Raw genomic sequence first — 27,955 nt, 5'->3', positions numbered from 1 at the left:
GCCATAGGAAGTGGGGCTTGCATATTACATAACTATCCTGCCACATGTGTATAGCACAGATTATTGACAGTTCACTTCTGTCTAGGTCAACTAACTGGTTTGTTCAATTAACTACGGTATAGTGATTGTGTATGCAAGTGATGTCTTCATATTTTTATGATGGTGAGCTTAAGTAAGCAACTGTGAAACATTCTTCCTGCTCAGTAAAAACGCTACAGAAATAATTAAATGTTGAAAATTACCTGTAAACTGGATGACAATCAACTGTACAAACAGATGAAAATGTTGAGAAAATATGGTCATATAATCATCCACAGACCATTAAGCAACTGTTGTAGAAGTTCTAAAATGATTGTTGTACAACAGTGGTTTTCTAAAAGAAGCAGTCCCTAGTAAAAAAATTGGAATTGACGTGTGAACAATTCCTTGCAATTATTTTTCATAAATTTTGATGTAGATTATCACAACAAGAATGCACCAATGAACTTAATTCATTATATATCAGTGAAGCCTTATCCTACAGCAATGTAAAACTGGTATACTAAGTTCAAACGAGGCCAATGTTTACTCTAGGACAAAATCCACAAAGGCCATTCAAAATCTGTTATTGTGCCTGAAAAAAATCAATGCTGTGCTTGAACTTATTAAGCAAGATCGTCATGTGACATACTGTGAGATTGAAGCATCTTTTTACATTAGTATGACTAGCATCAACAAGATACTACATGATCATTAGTTCCTGTTGGATCCTGCATAACCTCACCAATGTTCAAGAAGGCTTATGTCGACTGGTGTATTGAAATGTTGAAGAATTTGTTAAAGGTACACCAAACACTGTGTATGACATCTGCACAAGTGACGAATCATGGATCTATGCATATGACCCCTAAGCAAAACAGCAATCATCTGTGTGGGTCTTTCAAACAAGCCAAATCTAAAAAAAGTTGCTTGCAGAAGAAGAAGCAAATGGTTCCCTGTTTCTTCAGTATTACCGATCATGAGGCAACAGTGGCATTAGAGCATTGTAAGATAGTCAACTGTGAATGGTACATAATCATTTGTTTGCCAGAAGACATTGGAGAAATTCGAAAAACGTCAATGAAGAGGCGAACATTTTTCACCATGATGATGTAAGCTCTCATTTGAACTGCTCCAACAATTAAATTTTTAACCAGCCAGAAGATCGAATTGATGAGCCATCCACCATACAACCATGATTTGGCATCCAATCACTTCTTTTTGTTCCTGCACATCAAAAACAAACTGCGTGGTTAAGGGTTTTCAACACCAGAAGCCATTTATGTGTTAAAAACTTGTCTTTTAGAGCTGCCTTAGTCATAGTAGAAAAAGTGCTTCAAAAATGTATTCAAATTCATGGAAAAGTGTATTAGTTTTAATGAAGAATATTTTGAAAAACAATAAAACTCGATTTAATCGTAAATACTTCTTTTTTATTGTTAGGCTAGAAATAAAAATAGCAACCCTTGTGTTCACTGGCCTCTAAATGTTGATACCTGTTTATTCAAAGCTCATAATATACTGTTCATCTTCTTACACAATATTAAAGAACTATTTCTACTCACAATGAAAAGGTAAGAATTTTCTGTAATCCATCAATTGAGCAGTGTAGTAAGACATTTCAATCTATCTTACTACAGATGATAGATAACTGGTTATTTAAGTAAAACTCACTTTCACCCTCAGGAGGTTTCACTTCTGGAGGCTCCCACACTAGTGTGCCTGCCTCACCAAACAAATTGCCTATGTACAGCTGAAGTGGAAGTGGGCCACTGTCTCCAAAAACTGGAAAAAATCAAAGTTTAGAATATTCCTTTTGAGCAGTATATTAAATATTAATTTACTGGTTCTTGCAGACTGAGATTATTTAAGCTACTTGCTGAATACATAGATGATTGAAGCCCATTTTATGTTCAGAATAGATTACAGCTTTAACGGACTATCAGGTAAGCCAAAAATATCAGCACTCACTCTCACCAGACAATATAGTTTGCTTAGCTAAACTACATTTATACCGATCACTTATGAGCTGGAGTTCAGAAATTTGCCTCCTTGAAAATGAATGACGTATTTTGTTGACATATTTTCAAGGATTTCCAGAGTAGTAATACAATTAAGGTTTCAAATTTATTAAGGGTAAAATCAAATATAATACTGTGAAAGGCTTATGTTTACATATGATTTTCCAGTTAAATTGCTTAGTGACAAGTATATTATGTTATGTGACTTAAACATCAATGAATCATTGTTAAAAATTCTAATAATCGTAAGCCTTCCACATATCTGAATCAGAACAGAGGTTTTACATGCTTCAAAAAGAGTTGAACTATACCTAAAAACCCCTGATAAGATCTTGGGATATCCCCTTACCCTGAAAATCTGTCCTAAAAGATAAATTTTACTAAATTTACTAAAAGATAATTGTACTAAATTTTATAAGAATGAAAAATATCATTTAGGTGACTCTGGTAGTATCAAAGAAATAATACCACAAAGCTGTATGGATCAGAAATAACATTTTGAAGAATTATCTTAGAATTAACAACTGAAATGTAATTGTCTGATCATCTTTTGAATTACGTATCACAAGCTAGGAGTTAACGTATGATTAAAAGACTGCAAGTCTTAGTGCTCACAACTGTTTTGATATTCACCTGTAAATGTCTATTTTAGTCTACGATGAACAGGCTTGAAACATCCAGTTTGTTTATAAACCACACTTTATGTATATTTTTTCACAGTTATACTTGTATGCTTAATGAATAATTGTTTACCAATTATTGGTAACCAACAATTGTGTTACAGCTATGTAAGTACTGATATATGCATTTATGCATTCTTATTTTATTTATTATAACCGTACTGTATCGTGCATTAAACTTTCATAACAAATCGTTGCAAGCCTGTATTGTGATAAATAAACTCTTGTTTCATGCACATAAGCCTGATATAATATATTGATTAAACTTCGTGTGTGTATAAAAGATTAGTTTCTTGCAATAACATTACTATTGAGTGTTATCTTATTACAATGTAATCAAGATGTTTTACATTGTTAATGAATAATAAAGCCTAACATCCAGGCTTGCAATGATATGTCATTTACTATAATAGCTCATTTTGTGATAGTTGTACTACAAAAAACGTTTTTGAAAAAGACTTTCACAAGATACAGCCAAATAAATCTAAGTTTATTTGATAACTTACTGGCTTTATACTCTATACGATCTTCTAGAACTTCTTTAACACCAGAAAATTTAGGAGTCGCCCGGACATACTTCAAGGGAACTGTGTGGGTAAAAATTCCTGTCAGAAGCACCGGCAAGCTCTTGTAGATTGACATCAACTGCAATCAAATTATTCAATAGACAAGATTATTGTGTGTTACATTAAATAATTGTTATGTCATGTTTGTGATTAAATAATAGGAGTGTTAGCTTTAGCAAACCAGTTTCCTTGTTTAGCAGGTCCTCAACAACCGCAGCTGCATGCTTTCTAATCGGTTCTTATTGTTTACGTGTGGAATGTGATCCTTACTGTGTTATCAGCAATTTTGTAGTAACAACAAACAAATCATCTCAAAATAATAATACGTTTTATTAATTAATACCATTGGATTTTACAACCTATGATTAATAATACCGTACCACAGAGCTGATTTTGTCTGTACAGTATGGTGGAGTCCATACTGTATCACACTTTCGCCTGTGTTGGTGTGACGTGATTGTGCTCTTGAATTCTCATACTCGTGACTTGTGCTTGCGACTGGCATTGTGTGTAGTGACAATGCCTGGACTGGATCCCTAGCAGCTTTTGGGTATGTTTGCCCCTTTTTCTTTCCATTTTTTATTCTTTCTCTTCTTTTCAATCCCCCCCCCCCCACCCACATGTCGAAGAGGATAGATTTTAATCCTCCAAACGTTGTGTTATACCAATTGTAACATATAACGATGGCAAATGTCCGAAATCCTGTCATCCTGTCCTTATTAGTATTGATTTAGATATACCTGAATAACAAACGGTGCTATAAAAGATGGTTTTTCTTGCCTGGTTGTTTTTAAAATTACAATTAAAACTTTTAAGCTAAGTTATGGATTGTAGCTTTGATATTTGTACAAACATTTTCACTAATTGGAAGAGCATTTCTTACCTCATTTGAAAGATTGAGTTAAAAGATAAATTGTATAAAATTGTGAAAACATTCACAAGACAAAATGGAAGTTATTTCAGAAAATATTTATCAAAACAATAACATACTAGTATCATACTAGCATTGTACTACAATACACAAACAGTTTCACTTCACAACTATAATGGTTTGATAATGTATAGAAAAGACCAAACAATTTAATTTCGTTTTTTTAATATTATAATTTGATCGTAGATTACAATCTATTTCATTCTTTCTTGTACTGTATATGGTAATGAGTAATAATAACTTTGGAAAGTGATGTTTCAAATACTTACTGTTGCGAAGGGCTTCCATCTTCTATAAAGCTTAATGTAAGGAGACAGTCCAAAATCCAAAGATGCAGGTCGTCCAAATCTATCCTTTGTTTTAAACTGCTGGATATTTTTTCTCTCTGACTTGATCGGTTCAGCTCTCATATCCCACAGTTTTATATCACCATAAATACTAGATGTAACTATTTGGAGATTGGGCTCTGCTGATGGATTTGGTATTATGTCGATTGTGTCTGTTACCTGTCCATAAGAATTGTATGTTTGTTAATAAAACAATTTTTATACCTAAATAAAAAAGGATGTTTTAAAATATGAGCCCATTACATATTTATGGTAATTATGTTTAAAAATCTAAATCTAATTATGTTTAAAAATCTAAATCTAATTATGTTTAAAAATCTAAATCTAATTATGTTTAAAAATTTTGAATTCACACAATTCAATATACTTTGTTGACAAGCAGTTTTTATTTAAAATTAATATGTCCTCAAATATTATTTACTTACATTTTATACTTTAAGGAATTTTAACAAAGCCTGAGGGCTTTCAAAAACAGATTTGCTGAAGTTGAGTTACAAATTTTGGTGAGCCTGATGAGTTTCCATGATGGCAAAAGAAAATATTTTAATTAAAATCTATTTATTACGAATCGTTAAATGTGTTGCTAAGAGCTAATGTTGGGAATAACTGGACTGATTTAGCTCATTCTTTAAAAAATATTCATTGAAGTCTGAGTAAGGTTTTTATGGAGAGAAATATTGAAACACTTCCCTGGAATATTTTTAATTAAAAAAATTATAATACAGTATATGAAACATACTCCAAATTTAACTCACTAAACAGCCATTGATATGCCACTCGAGCCGTCCAAAGTACCATGTAGTTTTGTTAATTACTGGGTGAATCGTTGGCGGCAGCACCTGATGGACAACCACCAGGGAAGAACTGGCGATCTGATTGGTCGGGGGCCAAGAGGGAAGGGAAGGGGCATCACTGGAGGCGATCTTAGAGCAGGGAGTCGTAAAATTGGTTCGGGATGCGGTAGATCATAATTCGGCTCCTCTCTCTACAATTCTCTAATTCTATTGTTCTAGAGCCAAATTCTAAATTTTCAATCATGTGTTAATTTTTAATTCAATTAGTTTTAATCTTTTGTTATCTTAATCTAAATCTCTAATCACAAACGTTCGAAATTAAACAAGTAAGATTTTATTCCGACTTCGCTGTTTTATTTCTAAAGTTCGACCTTTCCTCGCCGCGAACTCAAGAACGAAGATCCCTTCTTTTGTCTCCCACTGGGCAAACTACAGGTCGGCGGCAGACCACATATATATATATACTATGGCTCTGTAAATACATCATACCAGAAGTGAATTTAAATACCGAAATAGACACTTTTGATCATAAGGAGCTTCCATTTCTTAGAGGTAATGCAACTTTATAGTCCAAGATGGGATTTTTCACAACTTTCCCTCCTAACCTGGTCCGGAGGGATTTTTGAAATAGGAATATGCTTATATTTAACTAGGGAACCTAAGAATGTCCATGTGGAACAATTGGTCCAGTAGTTTTTACATGATTAAGTAAAACACACACACACACACACACACACACACACACACACACACACACACACACACACACACACAGAGATATAATTAATAGTATAGATTACCACAACAGAAGGTCCAATCCATTTTAGGTCTGTGATTTTATCAAGGTGGGACTCCATCTGGTTAGAGATTGCACTAATACGAACCCTTCTTTTAGATCTTATATCTCGCCTCCAATTCATTAAGTCTTCCTGCACATGAAAAATCTTATTTATAAAAAACAGTCTGTTAATTAACATTTAAATTAATTTTGACATAGCAAATGTATAACTTTTTATATACTGATTTACTTAAATGTCTACTTAAAACTAGTTGCATAAATATGAAAACCTTTTAAGAAGGCTAAAAACCACTATTATTGAGACAGAAAATCCTCAGCACTGTAATGGTAACCCCGAACAACAACTCTTTAACTGCCTCTCAAACACCCACAGACTACCTTGAATTTTCAGTGAATCTGGCACAGAGTTGAAGAGTCTAGAACCATAGCACACTAACTGTCTCTCATAGAAAGTAGCTCTATGTTTTTGAATAATTGTGATATTATTATATGTGCAGACATTGTAGTTATGGTAAATCTGCAGACTGGAATTGGGTGCATGGTAGCCAAAGTAGATGTATAATAGCCCATAATGCACTTGTAACAAACCATAGGTACCAGAGTTGAAGAAAGGGTAGTTAAAATAATATATCCAGGGCTAGGTTATTTATATATTGATTCAATCTAATCAATAAATATTACATTTTTGTCAATGTAAAAAGCACTTTCTTTGTACTTTCTTGAAATTTCCGAGAAATTTTGTGAAAGTACATGGAATTGATAAATGAATCATTAATAAAACAGAAAAAACCTGACCAGTATTATTTATGTGAAATTTATTTAAATTTGTTTTGAGGGAAATCCATTGAAGTAAGATATTTTATAGTATATTCATATGAGCTTTTAGTGTGAATGTTGTTCTTTCATAAGCATATTTCCTTCCACCTTCACACATAATTATAATTTAAATTTTTTTGGTTCACACTGCGTCGAAACATTACCTACACAAGCAAATTACATCACATATCAAGAATTTCCTTTAGTAAGCAATGTTTTAATGCTGTATGAACTGGAAAACAGATGTTAGTTTTCCCAGTTCACACCAGCCATGAAAGCCTAAGAACAAAGTTGACTCATAATGTTTGGACCATAAACTGCACACCATAGTTTATATTGTATAATGGTTGCAGAGTAACTTTTAGACCATAATAATATTATAATGTCAATCACTTTTCATTTGGCGGAATATCGTATAGTGGCACTTATATTTTTATTTAAGTTTATAAACTAGAACATACAAGGCATGTGCCAGGTCAGTAACTAAGAAAACAAAATTTAAACAAGTGATTGCGGCAAATTAGTTAGGTCAGATCCAGTTGATCACATGACACAGCCACGGCGTTACCATTGGTAGTAACTGCTATGTGTAAGCATTAAAGCATTAAAATTAATTTAAAACTAAGTTATATTAAATTATATTATACAAACTACTAATAAAATTCATGTTTTATAATGAAATATATTGGCTTTTCACCATATTGGCGTGGGTCAAGATTGCAGGAGAAGGGGAACTTCTACCTCGTCGACCTGCCTCTTTCTCTTTTGTACGTAGCATTTTGAACAAGTAGGATGTTTGTGTTTGAGCACCATGTAGATTTTACAATTAAAAAAAAGTTTATCATTTTTGTAAGTCAAAGTAGTGAATTGTATATGTTTTTCTTGATATGATGAAGACTGAATTAGGCTTAGTGAAAATAGAGTTTTCACCAACTAAATTAACGATTAATAGTAATTTTATAGTGAACACATGATTAAAATTACACATAAACCTGAACACATAAACCTGAATAGATTCATGTGTAGTTTTGTAAATTAAATTAATAATTAAAATTAAATTTAAAAATGTAATCATGGGCAAACTAAATTGAAAATAAACAACTGGTTTTAATGTATAAATAGAGTGATTTGGCTCCTGGTATTTTAACTTGATTAGTGAAGGAATGAAAAAGTAGTGATTGAGAGTAAAACAGGACTTCTCGTCAATATGAGTAACATTCATCAGGAGGGTTGAATGTTGAAGTGTATTAGAATGACTGACCATCTGTCACAGGTGATATCAGGTTTTTGGGAACCATGAGTACCTCTAGGAAGGTTCAACTAAACCTGGTTGGTCTTTGGATGGCTGTTTGAATCGAACCGACGTTACTAGTGCTATTTATTGAATGTATTTTTACCTGGTTGTAGTTGTTCAATTGTTCTGATCCGGCTATTACTCTGCATTTAGACTTGAGTGAGTTCAACTAGCATATTTAATTTACTTACTGTGCCTTATTTTACAATTAAAAGATCTCAACAGTGTAACTGGCTCAAGCTCACTTTCAATTTCACCTCTGTAGAGTCATAGACGGATAAACTGTAGTTAGCTTCATTTTAACCTGGCTTGCCACCATATGCATGCAGCCTGTACGTTCCAATTATTGCATGAAGCTTGACGATCTATTTTGCTTGTTGCCTGCAGGTGTGGTATATCAGTCATCTCCAGTGTTGGATCTTGCTCGCATATCAGTCGGTGGATTGAGTAGCTGCTGGTTTATGCGAGTTGATTCTATTTAGTTTCTTTTCACAAATATTTCTAACTGCCCCATAATTAATTGCTCTACGACTATATATAATCATGTCTACTGCGTGTCCAATTTGTGTTAAGCTGGTTCTGGATTCGGATGAGGGTGTCGGCTGTGATGCGGACTGCGATCGTTGGTTCCATAGAGAATGCTTAAGAATGTCCAAGGTTGATTACCAACGCATATGCAGCGATAACAATATTAAATGGGAATGCAATAGGACAGACTGCAAAAGAGTCACTATTGATCCCATATATTCTAAATTAGATGAGATCCTTTCTAAGCTGTCATCTCTGGCGACTAAAGATGAACTTTCTGATGGGCTCAACTTGATAAAGCAGGACCTACAAATAGTGTCTTCTAAAATAAAAGAACCTCGTTTAGCTCAAGTGGAATCCGAGATTCAATCAATTAAGGACAATGCACATGCTGGAGATCAACTATATGAAGATCTTATTTCAGAGTGTAATGACCGCAATCGACGCTCCAGAAATGTTATCATTCACAGACTTACCGAGGCGCCCACCTCTTCATCTGCACGTGATGTGAAACTGCACGATGTGAGTCTTGTCACTGATCTCTTGCGTCACTTAAATTCTAATTCTCGGATCTCAGAAGTTCGCCTTTTTAGATTAGGCAAGAAACTTCCAGATAGGACTCGCCCGCTTGTAATCTGCATGCCTTCTGTTGATGCTGCTGTCCATATTTTTAAAAATTTCAACAGTAATGATGTCCCTAGTAACTTGCAAGGTATTTCCATCTCACATGACCGCACACTCCGGGAGAGAAAACATCTGGAACAGCTCCGTGCAGCCCTGAAGTCAAGACATGATGCAGGTGAAACCAACTTGACCATCAAATTTGTTAGCGGCACTCCCAAGATTGTCCCAAAAAACGGAATAACCCTAACGGCAGGCACCATCTGAACTTCTATTATCAAAATGTTAATGGTCTCCGTTCTAAACTCATTGAATTGAAAAACAACATAGCGGCTTCTCTTAATGATATTCTTCTACTCTGTGAAACAAACCTTTCTCCAGATATACCGGACTCTGAAATTATTGGGGGTACTGATTTTATGGTTCATCGCTGTGATAGATCCTTGCCTGCTAGTCGTAAGCAGTCGGGCGGCGGCGCTTTGATAGCAGTTCGTAATGGTATTGTCAATAGACGTTTATATACTGGGTCTAACATCGAATGTGTATTTGTCCTTGTAACTGTCGGCCCTGATTACAGCATACTAGTAGCTTGTGTTTATATTCCCCCATCAAGTCCTCTCTATGTCTATAATGATTTTTGTGACTCTATTGGGGAAGCTGTCGAGCTTGCAAACCAGCCGAAGAAATTATTAATTGTTGGTGATTTTAACCTGCCTCATTTTGACCTTAGTTCTAAAACTACAGGCCTCTTGCGACAAGCAAGTGAACACATTAAGGACATGTCAGCTCTTCACTCCCTTTACCAGATTAACCACGTTCGTAACCACAGGGGTGTATCTCTCGACTTAGTCTTTTGCTCCGAACGGGAAGTTGAGGTCACCAGGGCTAACGATTTTCTGACTACACCAGATATTCATCACCCACCTCTAGCTCTAGCTATACAATTTCGGACGTCTGCTCTTTTTGCTGATTGCTACATGGGGCACAATCTGTGGAAGTGTGATCTGGATTCTGCTTTTGAAGACCTGCGAAGTACTGATATGACATTCATATATGATAAATCCTCAGTTGATGACAAGTTTAATCGGCTTATGAAGTCATTGGAGGACATCAGTCTAAAGGCAAGCCCAACAAAGAAATTTGGCATATCGTACTTCCCGAGTTGGTTTTCTGGTGAGCTAAAAAGTCTCATAGTTAAGAAAAAAGTAGCTCATAAACGCTACAAAAGAAGCCTCAATCTTGCCCATTACTATGATTTCTCTAAGCTTAGAGACACTTGTAGGACTTGTCTAATGTTGAATCGAATATCTCAACTAATCCTCGGGCGTTTTGGGGTCTGGTCAAGGCTCAAAGGAAGTCACCTGACATACCGTCCATGCTACATCTTGATGGAGAGGAGGCCACGGATTCCTCAAGCATATGCCAATTGTTTTCCACTTACTTTAGTTCTGTCTATTCGCCACAATCGCATTGCTCCCTCAACCATTGTTACGCCAATTCGGACTGCTTATGCTGCCTAAAACTAACCAGGGAGGAGGTCTTGCTCAAGCTTGAGCATCTAGATATCACTAAGGGCGCGGGGCTTGACAACGTTCCTCCTTCTGTCATTCATCGCTGCCGCAGCCTCCTCGTTGATCCTCTTACATCTCTCTTCAACGAGTCACTGGAAATGGGCATATTCCCCAGCGCTTTGAAGAATGGCTTTATCATCCCCTTGCACAAGTCCAAGGACATTAACAATGTACGGAACTACCGGCCAATTACCATCCTTCCAGTGATTGGCAAGCTATTCAAAGGCCTTGTGGTTGATAGGCTTAGTCGCTTCATATCGAGATCAATCCACCCCGCACAGAATGGTTTTATGCGTGGTAAATCCACAGTAACCAATCTTCTACTCTTCCAAGAGCATGTGCTTGGTTCCTTTCGCAAGAATAAGCAAATGGATACCGTGTACATTGACATGGCAAAGGCGTTTGATAGGGTTGACCACTCTATTCTTGCATCAAAGTTGAGGGGCTACGGAGTTGCCAACCCCTTATTGTCTTGGATCTCCAGCTATCTCCGGGATCGTTATCTTTGTGTTAAAATTGGTTCCTCCACATCTACCAGATTCTCGCCATCTTCAGGAGTGCCTCAGGGCTCGTTGTTGGGCCCCTGCCTCTTCAATGTCTTCGTTAACGATCTCATGGAGGTGGTCGATGTCAACGCCCTGCTATTTGCGGATGATCTTAAGCTCTTCATGGAAATTTCCTCCCCACAAGACTCTTTAAAACTACAAAGTAGCTTGATTGCAGTGGAGGAATGGTGCAAAAGCAATAATATGTCTGTGAACCCCGGCAAATGCTCTGTTGTTACCTTTCATAGAATCAAATCACCGATTCTGTACTCTTACTTTATATCCAATTTTCGAAATTCCAAGACTTTTGAACGTAACAGATTTGGGCGTGTGTTTTTCTAGTGACATGGGATTTACTGAGCATTTGAATATTATTTGTAGTAAGGCTAACAAGATGTTGGGCTTTATATCTCGATTCTCTAGAGGCATCAATAATCCTTCTGCCCTACGTTCTCTCTATTGTTCGTTGGTAAGACAACTCTTGGAGTATGCCAGTCCTGTGTGGTCTCCTTATACAGTTGGTACCAGGACTAGACTTGAGGCCCTCCAGCGACGCTTCATTCGTCTGGTCGGTGTGAGGATTGGCTACAACTATCCTGATGTTCCCGTGGAAGCATTAACTGCAGAACTTAATATTCCAACTCTGTCTTTGCGCCGTGATGTAGCAGATGTACTCATGTTGTGGAAGTTAGTTGGCGCCCATGTGCAGTGCCCAGATCTTCTCGCTGAAATTGGTATCAGGATCCCTGTAAACACCAGATCTAGTGGGCTTTTCAGCCGCAAGTACCACTCCACGAACTACGACTTCAACAGTCCACTGGCAAGATTTGTTCGCCTGGGGAATCGTGTTGCATCAGAGTGCGATTTTTTCGCTGATGGCCTACATCAAATCAGAAAGCGGGCCACTTATGTTTTGTCTCAACACACTTAAAATCCCCTGTAACTTTAAGACTGTTTCATTTTTTAGCTTTTGCTATTTTGTATTTTTTATTATGTTCTGCTCTACTGCAAGGTACATTTCATTTAATTTCGACTTTTTGCATCATTGGTGTATTTATATTATTTTGGTTGTTGTTATTTACGTGTACTTGTTGTTGTTATACTATTCTATTTTATACATTGTTGTTAATTTTATTGTACGTTGGTCTATTTTATAATATATTGTTGATGTTTATATGATATTAGTGTATAACTAAACTTTCTTGTTGTGATGGACAGTTATTGGGACTTGGAATCGATCATTGTCATATTGTGTTGTGTTCTGCCATTGCTAGCTCTGTATTATTTTATACTAGTTGTACTTTTTACTGCACTATATACACTGTACTGCCATCTTATTGCATATTGTATGTAAATTGGCTGCTTGCCGTTAATAATAAATAAATAAATAAATAAAAACCCAGTCAGTTGGAGTTAAGAATTGAGGAGTTAAAAAGCTGGAACATATATGACAACTATCTCTCTCATCTGTCTCATCTGGAACTTAAATGGTGGAAAAGTAAAAATAAATTAGTAAAAATACTTTACCATTCTTTTTCTGAATTTTTGCTGGTTCTGTGTCAAAGGCTCTGGTTTCTCCAATTCCTCAATACGTCCAGTAATGTCCCACAACACAATCTGGCCACTGGATGTGCCTCCAGCTATCAGGTTACCATTGTGTTTACTGAATGCCACTGTCCTCACTTCATACGGACTGTCCAAGCGCAGCTGCAACAATGTGGTAAACTTACATACAATGGTAAATCATGAATTTCACAAAATTGAATAGACATTTTGTATGAAATTTGTGTTCATGTATGAACAACCATATTACTATTCAATCTAGTCACTAACTTATTTCATTCTTATTTTATTCACCAAATATAAAATTATACAATAGAAAATGCTGCAATATAATGGGATTGTGGATACTAACATAAAAAATCAATTATTTATTTAGTTGGGTAAAGAGGGAAAAACACCAGGTTTTAACAGAGTTTTGATAGGATAGGATAGCAGAGAGGTTTTTAGAAATAAGGGAGATTTAGTATGAAGTGTCCAGGGATGCCAAATTGAAGAAACAAAAAATGGTGTGTGAGTTGCATTTTCACTGTTGTTGATTTCTAAGGTGTACATTCTCAATCGCTCTATCTACACAGTCTATGAGTATATGGTTCATGTTTCCTACACAGAAGAAGGGAGTTAAGAGAGACAATTATTTTTAGGTTAGATAGTTCTTTGAGTGTGATTACCTACAACTACTAAGCTAACTCTGATCTCATCAGTTGTGATTGGTTAGTCTGATTGGGTTGGGCTTTTATTACTTTTCATTTGAACCAGTTGTTGGAGGAGGTGATTTTGTTGGTAGCTGAGTGTTGAGTGACATGTTTGTCTCTGTAATTATTGTTTTAATGACTTTATGTCAAGAAAAATAATCAGTCTGGTTAATTATTTAGTTCTCTATTATTTTCTTCACAATTTCAAATGCTTCAATCCTATTCATCCAGACAGTATCTGAGTAAGGTGGAGCAATGTTTGTGGTTTATTTTACCACTTATAAAATATATTTTGAATATATTAAACATACATTATGTACTGTATTTAATAAATAAAAGATATTATGAATAATTAGAAGGATATAATTTCAAAACGAGTTTGATGCAAGCTACTTGAAACACTCATTACAGTAAAAGCAGCATTTTTTTAGAAGGAAGAACTATTTAAAATTTTGCAAGATAGTTAAAGACTTTTAACATTAACACTTGCCAGGTTCATTATTCTGTTTTGTTAATATAACAAGATGTTTTAAAATAACTTTCATTCTGTGTTATTTGTACTATTCTAAAAAGACCTAAGAATATTTTTTTACTTTTAAAAATATAACACAGTTATTACAGGAGAAGAACTAACAAACCAAATTCTTAAGTTAAATAAATTTGAAATATAAATTAAAAATTTCTGTGATCAGAGATTTGAAAACTCCTTAAATATATCTGATGAATTTAGAAGTGTGCAAGAAAGAATAAAAAAAAAATGAATCCAGGTGTTTATATTTACCGTTTGTTGGGAGGTTCACATGTACATTCGAGTTCATGAAATTAGCAGTTTTTACATTTATCTTGTGGTTTTTTTTTTTACTCTCAATCAACTTTAAATTTTTTTTAGCAGTAACCCGGAGAGATGGAGTGTACAAAATTAAAGAGGATCAATACACAGAGTTTCTGAAACTAGATGAAGTTCAAGAATAGAAAATGTTTTGTAGCAGTTTTTCTTGTGACAGACTGTTATGAGGTAATGACTGTTGTGCCTTCATATCAACCTCTAAGTTTTCTTAAATTTAAAAACTCTGTCATGAATTGACTGCTGGAATCTGCAGTCTACGCTAATATGAAGAGATCCAGAAATATTGAAATCGTGTATGCACAATGTCAAGCAATCTTGTCTCATAACACAGTTTTCAAATTTCAGAAAACTTCAAAGGTCGTCACAAAGGCACAATAAAGGTATCAATAGAAAACTGAGTTTACCTTATATTTTGATGTAGCTCCCATTGCACAGAATTTTCCCCAAATTATTTCAGCTTAATAAAAGTAACTTTAACTTGTAAAAAGAGGCAAAGCTGATGCAGAAGACCTCATGCATATTTTTTAAAATTTGATAACATTATTTTGGCTGTTACTTGGAAATATCTGCAGATAAAGTTAATTTAGAAGTCTAATTCTGAAATCTTAGAATATTACACTTTAAATGGAACTTTTAAGGATGGAGCCTGGATTTTAATAATGTGTGAGAGCCCGGCAAAGGTAAGGGCTGCCCTGTGTCTGATGTATAAAGTTTATTATGATACATTCAAAAGTTGATCAGTTAACACTAAGTAAAACATATAGTATTCCATCTAAAAGGTATTGTATTCAGTAAAATCTAATATTAGTTTTTTAATATTTACCTTAGGGGTGAGATCATCCAAAAAACTCCAGACAAGAACAGGATTATTTAGCTCAAGGAGGGGTAATTCATCTTGTTTTTCCTTGATTTCTTCTTCATCAGTAACTTCATCAAAGAGTTCAGCTTCACGAGTATATTTATCAGGTTTCAAGAATTCAGAGCTGCAATGAAATTATATATTGCTGTGTTAAAGATCACTCCAAACCAGTTTACTATGGAACCAAACCTTTGTGGCTAACAATACACAGTCATAAAATGTTATGTAAATGGATTTTAAAACTCATTATTAGAAAAGAGAGTAAAATAAATGTTTAGTCAAGCTCAGCAATGCTAACTAAATTAATACTGTGTCTTATTGCTCATCATTATACTGTCAATCAACAATGCTACTATTACAATAAATTTCGTTTGTTTAAATTAACAAATGTCATTGAAAAGTATGACTTTTCCTATTAATTTATTGATTAGAAAAGGTACAATAAAGTTAAGTAATATTTATGGTAATCTACTTGAATGGAACTCCCACATTATAAAGTCTCGTCAGGACTTTCTTCTGTTTTACAGGCCCTACAGATTTTGCATCATTACCAGACATTTTCCTAAAGGTTTTTTATGTTCACTTAGGACAGGAAGTAGAGAAAATTTTCCATTGCACTTAGTCATAAAAGGACTTTTGTACTGTTTCCAGAGTGACAGGATATTCAAGATAAGTAAGATTTGGGATAGGGACTGTACCCTGTCAAGAGCCTTTGCAGATCCGTGGCATTATCTCACCTTGGAAGAAGAAAGGCTAGCTCTGTTCCAGTCTCTTCCAGTTAAAGCAGGCAGAGCAAGACATACTCTGTCAGGATGGGTAAGTTTGAGAGTAGAAACCACCTCCTGTCAAGATCCCATGTTACAACCACTAAGAGAAGGAATACTGGACACTGTGTGTCATGTCACCTTGGAAGCAGGAAAGGCTAGCTCTGTTCCAGCTTCTTCCGGTCAAAGCAGGCAAGAGATAGTTCTCCCTCACCTTAAGTCTTGCTAAGCCTTAACACTATGGGGGCAACTCACTCCAAAAATCATCATGTGCAGTAAATTCGACCTAACAGTCAAACCTTTTACTACAATATCTTGTCATTTACAGTTAGTTATGTATTGCTCCTGGACAAACATTAGGTGGTCAAGATGTAAGTGACAAAATTGAGTGAATTCTCACACCGAAGCGAGTGCTCCTTTATAAGTTACTACAGAGAGTCAGAAGTAAATTATATAACTATGACTTTCCTTTCATGGCTGTTATTGTGAGGATATGATACGACCAACCAATCACATTACTTAGCTATATAAATAATATTTAACTATAACAGTAATTATTACAAAGAAGTTATTTTTAAATTTGCTAATTATCTCTTTATTCAACAACAAGGTGGGAATATGCCACACCACGTGTCAGGAATCAGGCTTCGGGTTGCATGCAGAATTTCTAGTCTACATTCTCGAGATGTCCATATACAAAGACAGACATCATACAGAAAATAAATGTTTTCATTCTCCTAGCAGACAAAAAAAAAATTATGTCAATCTACTGACTGATAGGCTTCAATGACTCTCAGCCAAATCCAATTGTTCGACATTTACTATCATAGAACTTATTCTTGTCTATGTAGAAATGAAGTTCCATGCACAATTTAAAACATGCAGATGATCTTTATCAAAATATCTTGCCACGTGATCCATTCACATTATCTCATTGAGTTAGGTTTCACAGCAGTGTTTGAATAATAACAGCTCCAGTGAGGTATGGTGTACTACCAGGGGCGCACCCAGAATTTTGGTTTGGGGGGGGCTTCGGCTTCCCAAGTATAAAATGTACGCCTATAGTTTTTCCATTACATGACCTTCAATGACCAGTAATATATAATTAGTTGGCGCCTATAACATATCGAACTACAATAATGTAACATTTGGTACATCACTGTATTACATGATCATTAGATAATTGAGTAAGCTAAAACCAACTGTCTGTGGCCTGTTTCATAATCAACTACAAGTTAATCTTATTAGAGAAAAATTTAAGTTAATAGGCTACTATTACATTAAACCAGCTTTTAGCTCAATTAAAACCTTATTAAAATTAACAAGTTAAAGCTTTATATTGATTTTTATTATGAAATGTCATCCTGGAACATAAGTTGGACTGTCATTAATTAGTTTTAAGTTTTCAAGGAAAGAAATAATACATTTAAATTACAAATGTAAAATTTAATGATTACAAAATGAGATGTAAGTTAAAGTTAAAATATTTACAAGACAAAATCTAGACGTCTGGTCGATTTTTTGAGAACAAAACTACCTCTGTATTGGTCACTTCTATTTCACGGTGAATATTCAAAGCCGCCAGTCCACTCAGTCTGTTAGCACCCATGGTATTCCTTAGATAGGTCTTGAGTCTATACGTAATGTTGAGAACGACCTTTCTGCTGTACTCGTAGTTACAGGGATAGTGCACAATATTTTCAACAATATGTGGATGTTAGGAAACATGTCCTTATCACACAAGTTCAACAAATCAATTTACATTTCTTGGTGTGTTGGTGTGGGTCTTAAAGCTGTTGTGCCACAACTCAAACTCGGCTTTGAGCAGGCTTTCGTTGTTCCCTCCACTTTCAATTATGTCATTTTTATAAAAACAACACAGCTGCAGATAATTAAGTTTTGAGGTTTCTTCCTTTCCACGTGATCCATCGGCTGTAGGCATCAGACACTCAACCCCTTCAATATGTCTTTTTATGTTTCATGAATCGGGATTCCAAAGAACTTATCAAAGATTCAATCCAAGGGATGAAAATAGATCGCCGGTAGTACACTTCAGGCGTATCTGCTGGTGTGTTGTTTCTATTTTGTTGTCTGCCAACTGTTGTTCGGGGCATGGAGATTTTACATCCAAAGTTGTTGGCCATATGGGTGTAGCCTCTTCAAAACAAGGAGTGAAACTCTTCATCCGCATTTGTTCTTATGGATTTTAGGCTTTCAAGTACAGTTTCAGCATGTGTGATTGCAGAAGATAGTTTCCAAAATCACTTCCTTGCAGCTTTTTGCTTAGGTTTACAGTGTAACCAAGGAGCTTGTCTGATGCCAAGAGAGAATGATGAATTCGCCTTGACGTAAAGAGCTGAGTAAAATAAGAGTTCCAGAGAAGAGTCTCTATCACTCCAGTTTTTTATTTCCTCCAACGCTACTTCAACTGGTTGAAGAAGCTCCTTCATGACAAAGACGGCATCATGCCTTTGCACCCATCTTGTTGGACAAAGTTGTAGCAGTTTTTTCCTGTTGGTTTCAACATTTATCTCCGATGCAATACACTGTTTGTAAAACGGCTTGTCTTTTAGGAGTGTTGAAAAAATTATACACCCTCTCTACTATTCCGAAACAGTTTCTGATAGGTGCAACTTCAGAAGCGTTTGATAATGCCAGATTAAGGCTTATGAGAAGCGCAATGCACAAATATTGCCTTGTGGGGTGAGTCTTCTTGGATACAGGCTTGGGTCCCATTAAACTTCCCACTCATGGCAGCCCGCTCCATCGTACCCCTGGCCACGTAGGTTATTGACGTCAATGTTACTATCTTCAAGTCCTTTTATTACAGTTTTTGCCAACTCCCTACCGGTTGTGGAGGTTAGTGGCATGAACTTGAGAAATTGCTCACATATTTGGTAATTATTTGATGCATCAGAAATCTACGTATCGTAGACACAACGAAAAACTGTTCAATTGTTGAAACATCGGACGTTTCATCTGCGAGAATACTAAAAAAACTTAGCCTCTTTAACTTTAGTTGCTATTTTTTCAGTTATGATCTGGTTACAAGCATCAATTATTTGTTTTGGAAGTTCCAACTTATGTACGTAGCATTTTTTCCACATGATTCAAAGTGTTTTTTTAAATCTTGATCCCCCGCTTCAATTCTGGCTCTAAGCAGTGCTCTAAAGTTACCCTCATTCTCGGCAGGTCTACGATTTATATCAAACTCGCCATAATCTCTATGGCCCCTAAAGCAATATTTTGCCTTCCACACAAAATAATAGTGTCTATTATCGGAAGGATTCTTTTCACGTTGTTTTGGGCTTGAAGGTCTTTCCCTTTATCAAGGGATTTGTCGATTGATTTGATTTCACTATCCATTACTCTTTTAAAGTTAGCTGCGCTTACACAAGAGTCCTTGTGGTACTGTGAGGCTGCATGCTTTTCAAATTTTTCTAATGCTTTTTTCCAGTTAGAAAAACCTTCCTCAACAAGTTGGCCAGTATGTTGAGCGTCTACTCTTGCCTACTTCTTTTTTGGAAAAAAGCATACAATGAACACAGTATGCAGAGTCTTCAATTCCAGAATAAGACAGCCAAGTATATTTATTTAGCCATGAAAACAAAAATTTTCGTTGTTGAGTCCCGTACGTTCTGTAAGGAAAGTTAAAACTACTTTGAGGGACCCATCTGTCATTCAACACTTTTAAACTTTTCACTGTCTGTCAATTTTTTTTGTTTTAAACAAAGCAATGTCTAAGTTATTTTGATTACATCGGACTGCAGAGTTCTTACGTTAGCTCCCGAGACATCCTCCAACACAAACTCAGGCTGTTCAGCACATGTAGGCAGCTCCTTACTTGCCGAAATATTTTTGTGGCATTTCAACGGTTTAAAATAGTTTTGTATACTAGCTTTTTCTTTATCACCCATAACTTACTAGACTACTGTCCAACCAATTTGTCAGACCTAGACCACAAACACAGCTTGAACTTGACAGCCAGACAACCCATAACACACACTATACTGCAATTCGATAAAAACTACGACTGTCAAACTGGACAAAAGACAAATTCACTGCCGGGGCGGGCACGGGCGCGTCTGGTGAGAGTTGTGGAAACTAGAGCTGGTCGCACCATGGCAACGCACGTAGTCATCGGCCATAGAGCAGGATGGAATGGAGGGAGCTAACACAGCAGCGCAGGCAGTTATACTGTGAATACATACGTCTAAATATTTGTTTCACAACTCTTGATTTCTATGATTTAATCTGTGTTACTTTAATAAATAGGTTTAACGTTACCATTCATTATAGTTTATAAAAGTACGATAAAACATATATGATGATACATAACGAATGATTAGTCACATACAGTATTTATTAGTCGGATATATCAGGTCCTTGGGGGGGGCTTAAGCCCCCAAAGCCCCCCCCTGGGTGCGCCACTGTGTACTACAACACATGAATGTGCTGAAATCAGCTCTTATAAACAACTTTTAACAAGGACTTTCCGCTCTACTAATTTTTGGTTTAATGAATACTTCATGAATAATCTATAAATGATAATATATCACACGTTCAAATCTCGTATGATTGTACTCAGCTTGCTTACAAATTCATTTATACTGCTATTTTCTTGTTGCCATCATGGTTACTTATAAGATCAATGTAAAAACATTTGCTAGCGCCCAGTCAAAATGTTTACAGTATCATGCACCATTAACGAACTTAGTGTTGGTAATATATGAATGAAGCTTCATGCAAAACTTTAAGTCTATATATTAGTTCATTTTCGAGATATCGCTCAAACAGATAGACAGAAATGATAATTTTCCAGCCCCACGAGTGATAGGATTCACCATCACTCAGTCAATTATTTTAGTTGAGTGTAATGTTTCCTGTATTTTGTATTGTATGTAATGCATGTATTTACTTACAGCGATGATGAAGCCACAGATGATGATTGTAAAGTAGTAAAACTCTCCTGGTCTGTTTGTCGAGAACGTTTTCCGTCCCAAGGAACATTTCTGTAATAAATAAAATATTTTAAAACTTAACCAGACTGTCTCATTATTTTAAATAATTGTAAGATGCAAATGTTATCTGTCTTATGGCACAATACAAATATATATATATATATATATATATATATATATATATATATATATATATATATATATATATATGGTATAAATCAACATTATGCCAAATAGTTTACAGTGATATGCATAGAATCTGGAGATTCATTGTAATCTAAATATGTTGGTTCAATATAAGTCCTACAGATATTTAAAAATAAGACATAACTCTGAAATTTAAAGATATAAACCCCATGCATAAAATAACATTATGAGGTAATGCTTCTATAATTGCAGATGCTGTACATTTCCTTCATTTGGGAGTTTGTATTGTCTTTTAACTCTTTTCTGATTATTTTACTTAATACTTAATATTTGTTTGAATGCAACAAATTTGCAATAAAATTGACCATATAAAATTTTAACTATATAAAGTAACTAAGCGTATTCACAGCAAAAACTATGACATACAAATTATTACCATTATTGTTTGGTACACAATACTCGTATATTACTTACTTTCTATGCTTTTTGCGATGATGTGATCTTCTGTATGACGTATCAGAAATTGTCCTGGAAAAAGATATAATTATAACACAACATTGTTTAACCATTTGGTAATTGTAAAATAATAAATATAAGACAATTTACAAATCAACTATCACAAGTATTGTTTTGATTGTACAACAAATCAATCAAATTTATGAACTAAATTGACAGCCAGATTTTTAGAGTAGTCACACACACATACGCACACGTGCATGCACACACAGTATTGACTGCTTTGAAAGAAATTTCTATAGTTGGGCAGGCTAGAACACATTCTTCATAAAAAACATTCTTGTCTGTGCAGAAATGAAGTGTCACAAGAAATTAAAGTCTGCAGATGAAATCTTTCTCACGATATCTTGCCACATGTAACATTCAAATTTTTGTACATTATTTTAGGTTTCATAGAAATTAAAAATAATAAAAGGTCTGGTGAGATAGGGAGGGTAATACAATGCAAGAGTGCACAGAAAACAAAACTTGTTACTGAGTTTTAATATTTACTTTACTCTCTATTAATTATTTGTTTTACTCTAGGAATAAAAAAGTCACATGTTTAAATTGCATATGATTATACACTGTTTGTTTACATATTTATTTATTCTGCTATTTTCTCATTGCCATGATGGTTACCCATGTAAATTTAATCGCTAGCGCTCTGTCAAATCCCATGAAGTGACATGCACCATTGTCTAACTCAGAATTACTCTAATAGAAATGAAGTTTCATGTAAAATCTTGAATCTTTAGATAATTTCGTTTTTGAGATATCGTGTGCAGAGACAGACAGATATACAGACAGGCAGATATGAAATTTGTCCACCCTCTCGAGTGGTAGGGTTCGCTAAAGCTCAACAAATAATGTTACATTAGGTTACATATTATGTCAGTTTTTATTTAATCTTTATAATAGTAAATGTTATGAAAGTTAGTACTTTTTTCCAAACATTATAATACCTTCTTCCTTCTGATACTGATCTGCTGTAGTCACGGGGTCGTCGCAGCTGAGCTGAGCCTGAGTCCCGAACTGGTGATGTAATAGATTCTTCACCCTCTGCCTGATGACTTCTGGTTTCAACTGAAAAAAGCATCATATGTTAATTTACTGGCAATATGAATGTTATGTCAAGAGTTTTTTTACTGTCAACAACCGATTTAAATAGACACAAAATTCAATTACAAAACTGTGTATACATTTTTACGGTGGGATATTACTTGGTAATATCACAACGAATCCAAAATTTACAATCACACATCATTTACAGATGGATGGAAGTTTCAGAATTGCCCATGGTAAATTCATACCTGGATATCTTGCTAGTTATTTCTTACCATACTTCAATTTTATTCTGTCTTCTTCCTGTTTATGGCATTAAAATAATTATAGCCAACTTATCTTTATTAATTTCTAACTTTATATACCTTTGACTTGTCCATTTCAGTATTTTAACTTTTTAAGGCTTTAAAATCTGTTCAAGGAAAAATAAATATAAGTCAAGTATAATTGGCTGAGAATTCTAGCATCACCTATGGGGCTATATAAATGTTATTTCTGTCTGTCTATCTGTATGTCTGTCCACACGATGTCTTGAAAATGAACTTACCTATAGATTTGAAATTGTGCATGAAGCTTTATTTATACATGAGGAACACTGAGTAGGATGGTGGTACATGTCATCCATGGGATTTGGCTGAGCATTAGTGAATATTTTTTAAAATTTCTTATTTAAACCCTGACATGAAACCCAATTTAACAAACAAAAATGTAAGTGATGCCAATTGATTGACTTGCTGGTTTTACTTCTACCATGTACCTTAGCCTGAACTATTTTAAAATCTGTTAAGGCTTTTTTAGATCTAGATGTGCTTTAAAAAATTATGGTAGTTTATGTTGTAAAACAAGATTATGAATTTTGTAAGACAAATAAAGTTTATAATATCTACAGAAAATTGAATTAACTTAATTATAATTTTAAATGGTTAGAAATTGGTTTTAATTAAACACATGGTAATCTCATTATTATGTTAGGATTATACATTTTACAATGAGTACAACATCATAGTTTATTTTTTCAAATGCCTAACTAAAATAAAATGAATGGTTAGTTGCAGTTACCAATACTTTCATACTTTCTACGAGTTGTTCTTGTATGTCTGCTTCAAGTTGTTCTCTGAATGATGCTTTACTTGTCTTCGGAGAAACAGTATCTTCCTTGCCTAAAGTACCAAAAGTTTCTTCCTGCTCCTCCCCTTCCTCTCCTTCTTCCTGAGCTTCTGACACCTGTCAATAACCAACAAACGGTGGTTATTTCTAATATGTGTATGAACTAGGAAGTAAGCCACATAAGAAATGCTTGTATACAGGATTATCTGCTAGTCTCAGGATAGCTTAACAATTTTTAATGCTTAAGTTTACAAAAATATCACCTTTCTTATCAAAAGCTACATAAGTAATTTGTGGGTGGTGTAATGGCTGATGCTAGACACTGAGTTGTTCAGAAACTAATGTTAATATTGTATACTGTAGTTAGATTGGCAATAATATACATATTGTGGTGGGAAAAATCACTGAAATCTGTTTTATAGACTGAAACCAGTGAAAGAAGAGAAACCATAGAATATTGTAAGCTCAGATCCTCCAGGGTGACTGTTAGTTAATATAATGTATGGAATGAATCTAAATAATGAATAAATATTAAAATTTATACAGGTAGGCCTGATTTAAAGTATAACATTGTATTGTTGGGTTGCTGTTATACATATACTGTTTAAATGTTTTTCCCCCTCAACCCTGCCTTAGTTAGACCAGTGGTGTGATGTCTGATACTATGGATGAGCCACTTTGAAAGCGACCTGTGTGAAGATTTCTTGTGCATAGGGGAAGGGAGGAGCAGGAGCTCGACCACGCCTACCGCCACCCCTTCTTTTTCTCTTCTCGATCTATTTCCTGTACAAGACATAAGTGGGAACTGACTGCTTTGCTTCCCTGTTTGTGTTTTGGAGCATCACGCTATGTTTTGTTATTTTCGTTGTTATGGAATAACAAATATTATTTATGTTAAGAATAGTCCATTGCATCTATGCAACTGTCTACATCTATGAAGGTGATGTTAGTATAATTAAGAAGTATTTTAACAAATGTTTATTGTTAACAGCTGTTGTTATTATTACTGGGTTTGTAAAACAGCTGTTATGTAACACATACCCTACGAGTGGTAAAGTGGCAACTGAGGAGTGGTTGGTAAAGAATGTGGAGGGGGGACACTTTTGGTAAATGTGTTTCACTTTTTTAGCAAGACGCTAAATACACCATGTCTGATTAAAAAACCTCATATTTTATGTTTTTGTCACTTGAAGAAGGGAGCAGATAACAATTTTACAAGTACAGATAATTGATAATAATTCTTGAAATTTTGTGTAAGTTATTTTTATGACTCAATCCATAATATTTGTTTTATAACAATTACTGTTTTTTATTGTATATCAATAAAACTACTTATCTACCACAAGAAAGTAAATTTAATCTTTGTTGTATGTCAACACACTTCAGTTGTGACTCCTTCTTCAACCTCTTCCTCCCCTTCAGGCTCCGCTTCAGGCTCCTTGTACTCCCTATATTCATACACCTCTGACAACCGTATACTTTCTAAATCATCCATAGGTTTACGTACTTCCTCTTCCCCTTCTAGAATTTTGGTATCCCAGACAGTCTGAAAAACAACATGGGATATAGGTCAGATGCATGACGATAACTAGTGTTACAAAATAATAGTATTGTAAGAATTTTATCATTGAGATTTTTATTTTTAAGTTGAATCAATTTTGTTATAATTTATGTTTTTAATACGAAATAAAAGAAAGTTAAATAAAAAGAACATTTACATAATCATACTTGAAATTGAATTAGTATAATTAAATTAATAAATCCATCAATAATCCATGAGATAAAGGTAGATTTACATATTTGAATATAAACCCACAGTTCTTAGGTGTAGCCTAATATGTATATACAATGGCGTAGTGTAGTGGGTACAATGGTTATCGCAAGATAACCGGATCAAGCATCGTTGAGCGTGGCTGCTGCTTGGATGGGTGACCGCTGAGCAATCCTGTCCTTGCAAGCCTGGACAACCAAGCCAAACATTGGTCCACTAATAATGAACTATCTTTCCCAATAGAAATCATTATAACTAATATACATAAACTACTTCAAACAATGTAAAATAAACATATTTAAATAAAGATCATTGCTTATAGATAAGTTATCAGTTTTGATCTCCTAAGAAATTATAAATGAGTGTATTTTTTGTAGTTTTAGAAAAAAGTTAATATTAGTGGTCATAAACCCTTCTCCCACTCATAATATTTCCAGGTACACACTGTGCTATTAATTCGCTACATCTACAACATTAAAATGACTTGCAGCACCCGCAATTCCCTCAGGTCCTTTTTTTCCTTAGCACTTAGTCTTAAAAGAACCTTTGCACCTTCTTAACTTATATTTGTATCCTCAGAATCTGAGACTTTAACACAAGCCGATCAGATTTGAGGGCTCCTGTTCTCTGATGTCCTTGAGGCTGAAAAGATATGCCCCTACGAATCTTTTCCCAATTTTAGATATGGTAGGACAGTTTAGCCAAATATGCTCCGCTGATTCCTCCCTTTCAGCCATTCTGCTGTGTTATTATTTTCACAAATGAAATTCACGACTCTTTGTCTCCTGTTGATCTTGTAGAAGCTTGGAGAGTTAGGACCCTCCTAATCCTCCACAATTGCATCCAGGATGAAGTTCTGAATATCCTCTCAGTGGAGTTCAGATAAGAGTAGGGTTTTAGGAAAATCAAAGTGTAATATTCCCACCCTTATGCCCTCTGTAGCTTGTTTATAAGAAGGTTTTTGGGAAAGTGCAAATTGCTCCTTTCGTAACCCCTATCTCACTTCATTCCTTGATTTCTTTCTCTGAAAAGCTTCTGGAGTGGAGCCATCACTTTAAGTATTTGTTTTGATTTTATGGGATTCGTTTAAGGCCAGATCTCTGGCTTCTTCTTGAGAGTACCCTCTTTTTTGAAACCATGCCATTTATTTCCTGGCGGCTACACTCAATTTAAGCAAAGTCTGGGAACGGCCTTTCGGGTTTTGTTCCCTCTATCTTTTAGTGGTCATCCATCCTTCAGGTTATACTCTATTATTTTATTATTTATTAATAAACCCTAACAATATAAATACTTTAAAATAAACTATAAAATGAACTGAATTGTTATTGATTAATATACACTCATTTTTATGATGACACACAGAGAAAACAGGTATTTGCAGAACATTGTAGAGCACTGGTGCAGGTCGACTAGCTTCTTATTGCCTTACTGAAATTAATTTCAACACAAATATTACTTAATACTGTATGTGCAGTTGAGTTATCACCATCACAACAAATTTCAAACTCATGAAGCATACAACTCAGTCTGGCACTGTTTTCCACTGAAGTGACTAAAATAATAAGTGTTAATATGGAGAAAAATAATGCAACAATAGCTTCTTGCAGCGGAACAACTGTAATACAGGGTGGCCAAAAAGTACTTGTACACAATACTGAAGTACGTTACACACTATAATAAACCCGCCACCAGACCGCCTCGCCTTCTACCGCTCTTGCTCAAGGTTGCCTAGTTCTGGTCTAGCGCTCGTAGAGAAAAGATGGCAGATACAAGTATTTTTAGTATTGGGGAGAATTTGGTCGCTAATGTGTGGGTACATCAGTGCTTAATTTCTAAAATTTTAGGTGTGGGAACTCTTAAAGCGGGAAGCTCAGACCGGTGGGTATGGAATATACCCCAGGAAGGAGGGGGGCCCTCACCCAGGAAAACTTTTGAAAATTATAACTGTAAACCTTTGTTTTTAGGCCACCCAGACATAATAATACATTCATTTTTATAAAATACCAAGTGATATTTTAATGCTGTTTATTTTCTTTAAGGTGCTTGATTAGGATGTAAGAAAATAAAAACATGAATTTAAATTATTGAGTTTACTCTCTACTCTACTCTACTCCATTAACACCTTGTTGCCTACTTTAAATTTCCCAGAAATA

The 27,955-nt window shown here is 34.9% G+C and overlaps 1 protein-coding gene across 1 annotated transcript in view; it reads right to left on the bottom strand.

The window, feature by feature from the left end:
- Window positions 1-27,955, bottom strand: part of LOC124359525 — a 57,382-nt gene that overhangs the window by 13,868 nt on the left and 15,559 nt on the right. Inside the window, exons 9-19 of the mRNA XM_046812335.1 lie at window positions 25,413-25,577; window positions 23,998-24,148; window positions 22,825-22,945; window positions 21,839-21,892; window positions 21,179-21,268; window positions 15,457-15,616; window positions 13,059-13,238; window positions 6,158-6,286; window positions 4,486-4,722; window positions 3,226-3,364; window positions 1,693-1,803 (exon numbers count right to left, since the gene is read on the bottom strand). Coding sequence (XP_046668291.1) covers window positions 1,693-1,803; window positions 3,226-3,364; window positions 4,486-4,722; window positions 6,158-6,286; window positions 13,059-13,238; window positions 15,457-15,616; window positions 21,179-21,268; window positions 21,839-21,892; window positions 22,825-22,945; window positions 23,998-24,148; window positions 25,413-25,577 — 1,537 coding nt within the window. The remainder of the gene's footprint in view (window positions 1-1,692; window positions 1,804-3,225; window positions 3,365-4,485; window positions 4,723-6,157; window positions 6,287-13,058; window positions 13,239-15,456; window positions 15,617-21,178; window positions 21,269-21,838; window positions 21,893-22,824; window positions 22,946-23,997; window positions 24,149-25,412; window positions 25,578-27,955) is intronic.

This window comes from Homalodisca vitripennis, chromosome 4 (genome assembly GCF_021130785.1).
Source record: "Homalodisca vitripennis isolate AUS2020 chromosome 4, UT_GWSS_2.1, whole genome shotgun sequence".
Taxonomy (NCBI): Eukaryota; Metazoa; Arthropoda; class Insecta; order Hemiptera; family Cicadellidae; genus Homalodisca; species Homalodisca vitripennis.
The sequence above is the reverse complement of the archived record's forward strand: the minus strand, read 5'-3'. Positions and strand labels throughout refer to the sequence as shown.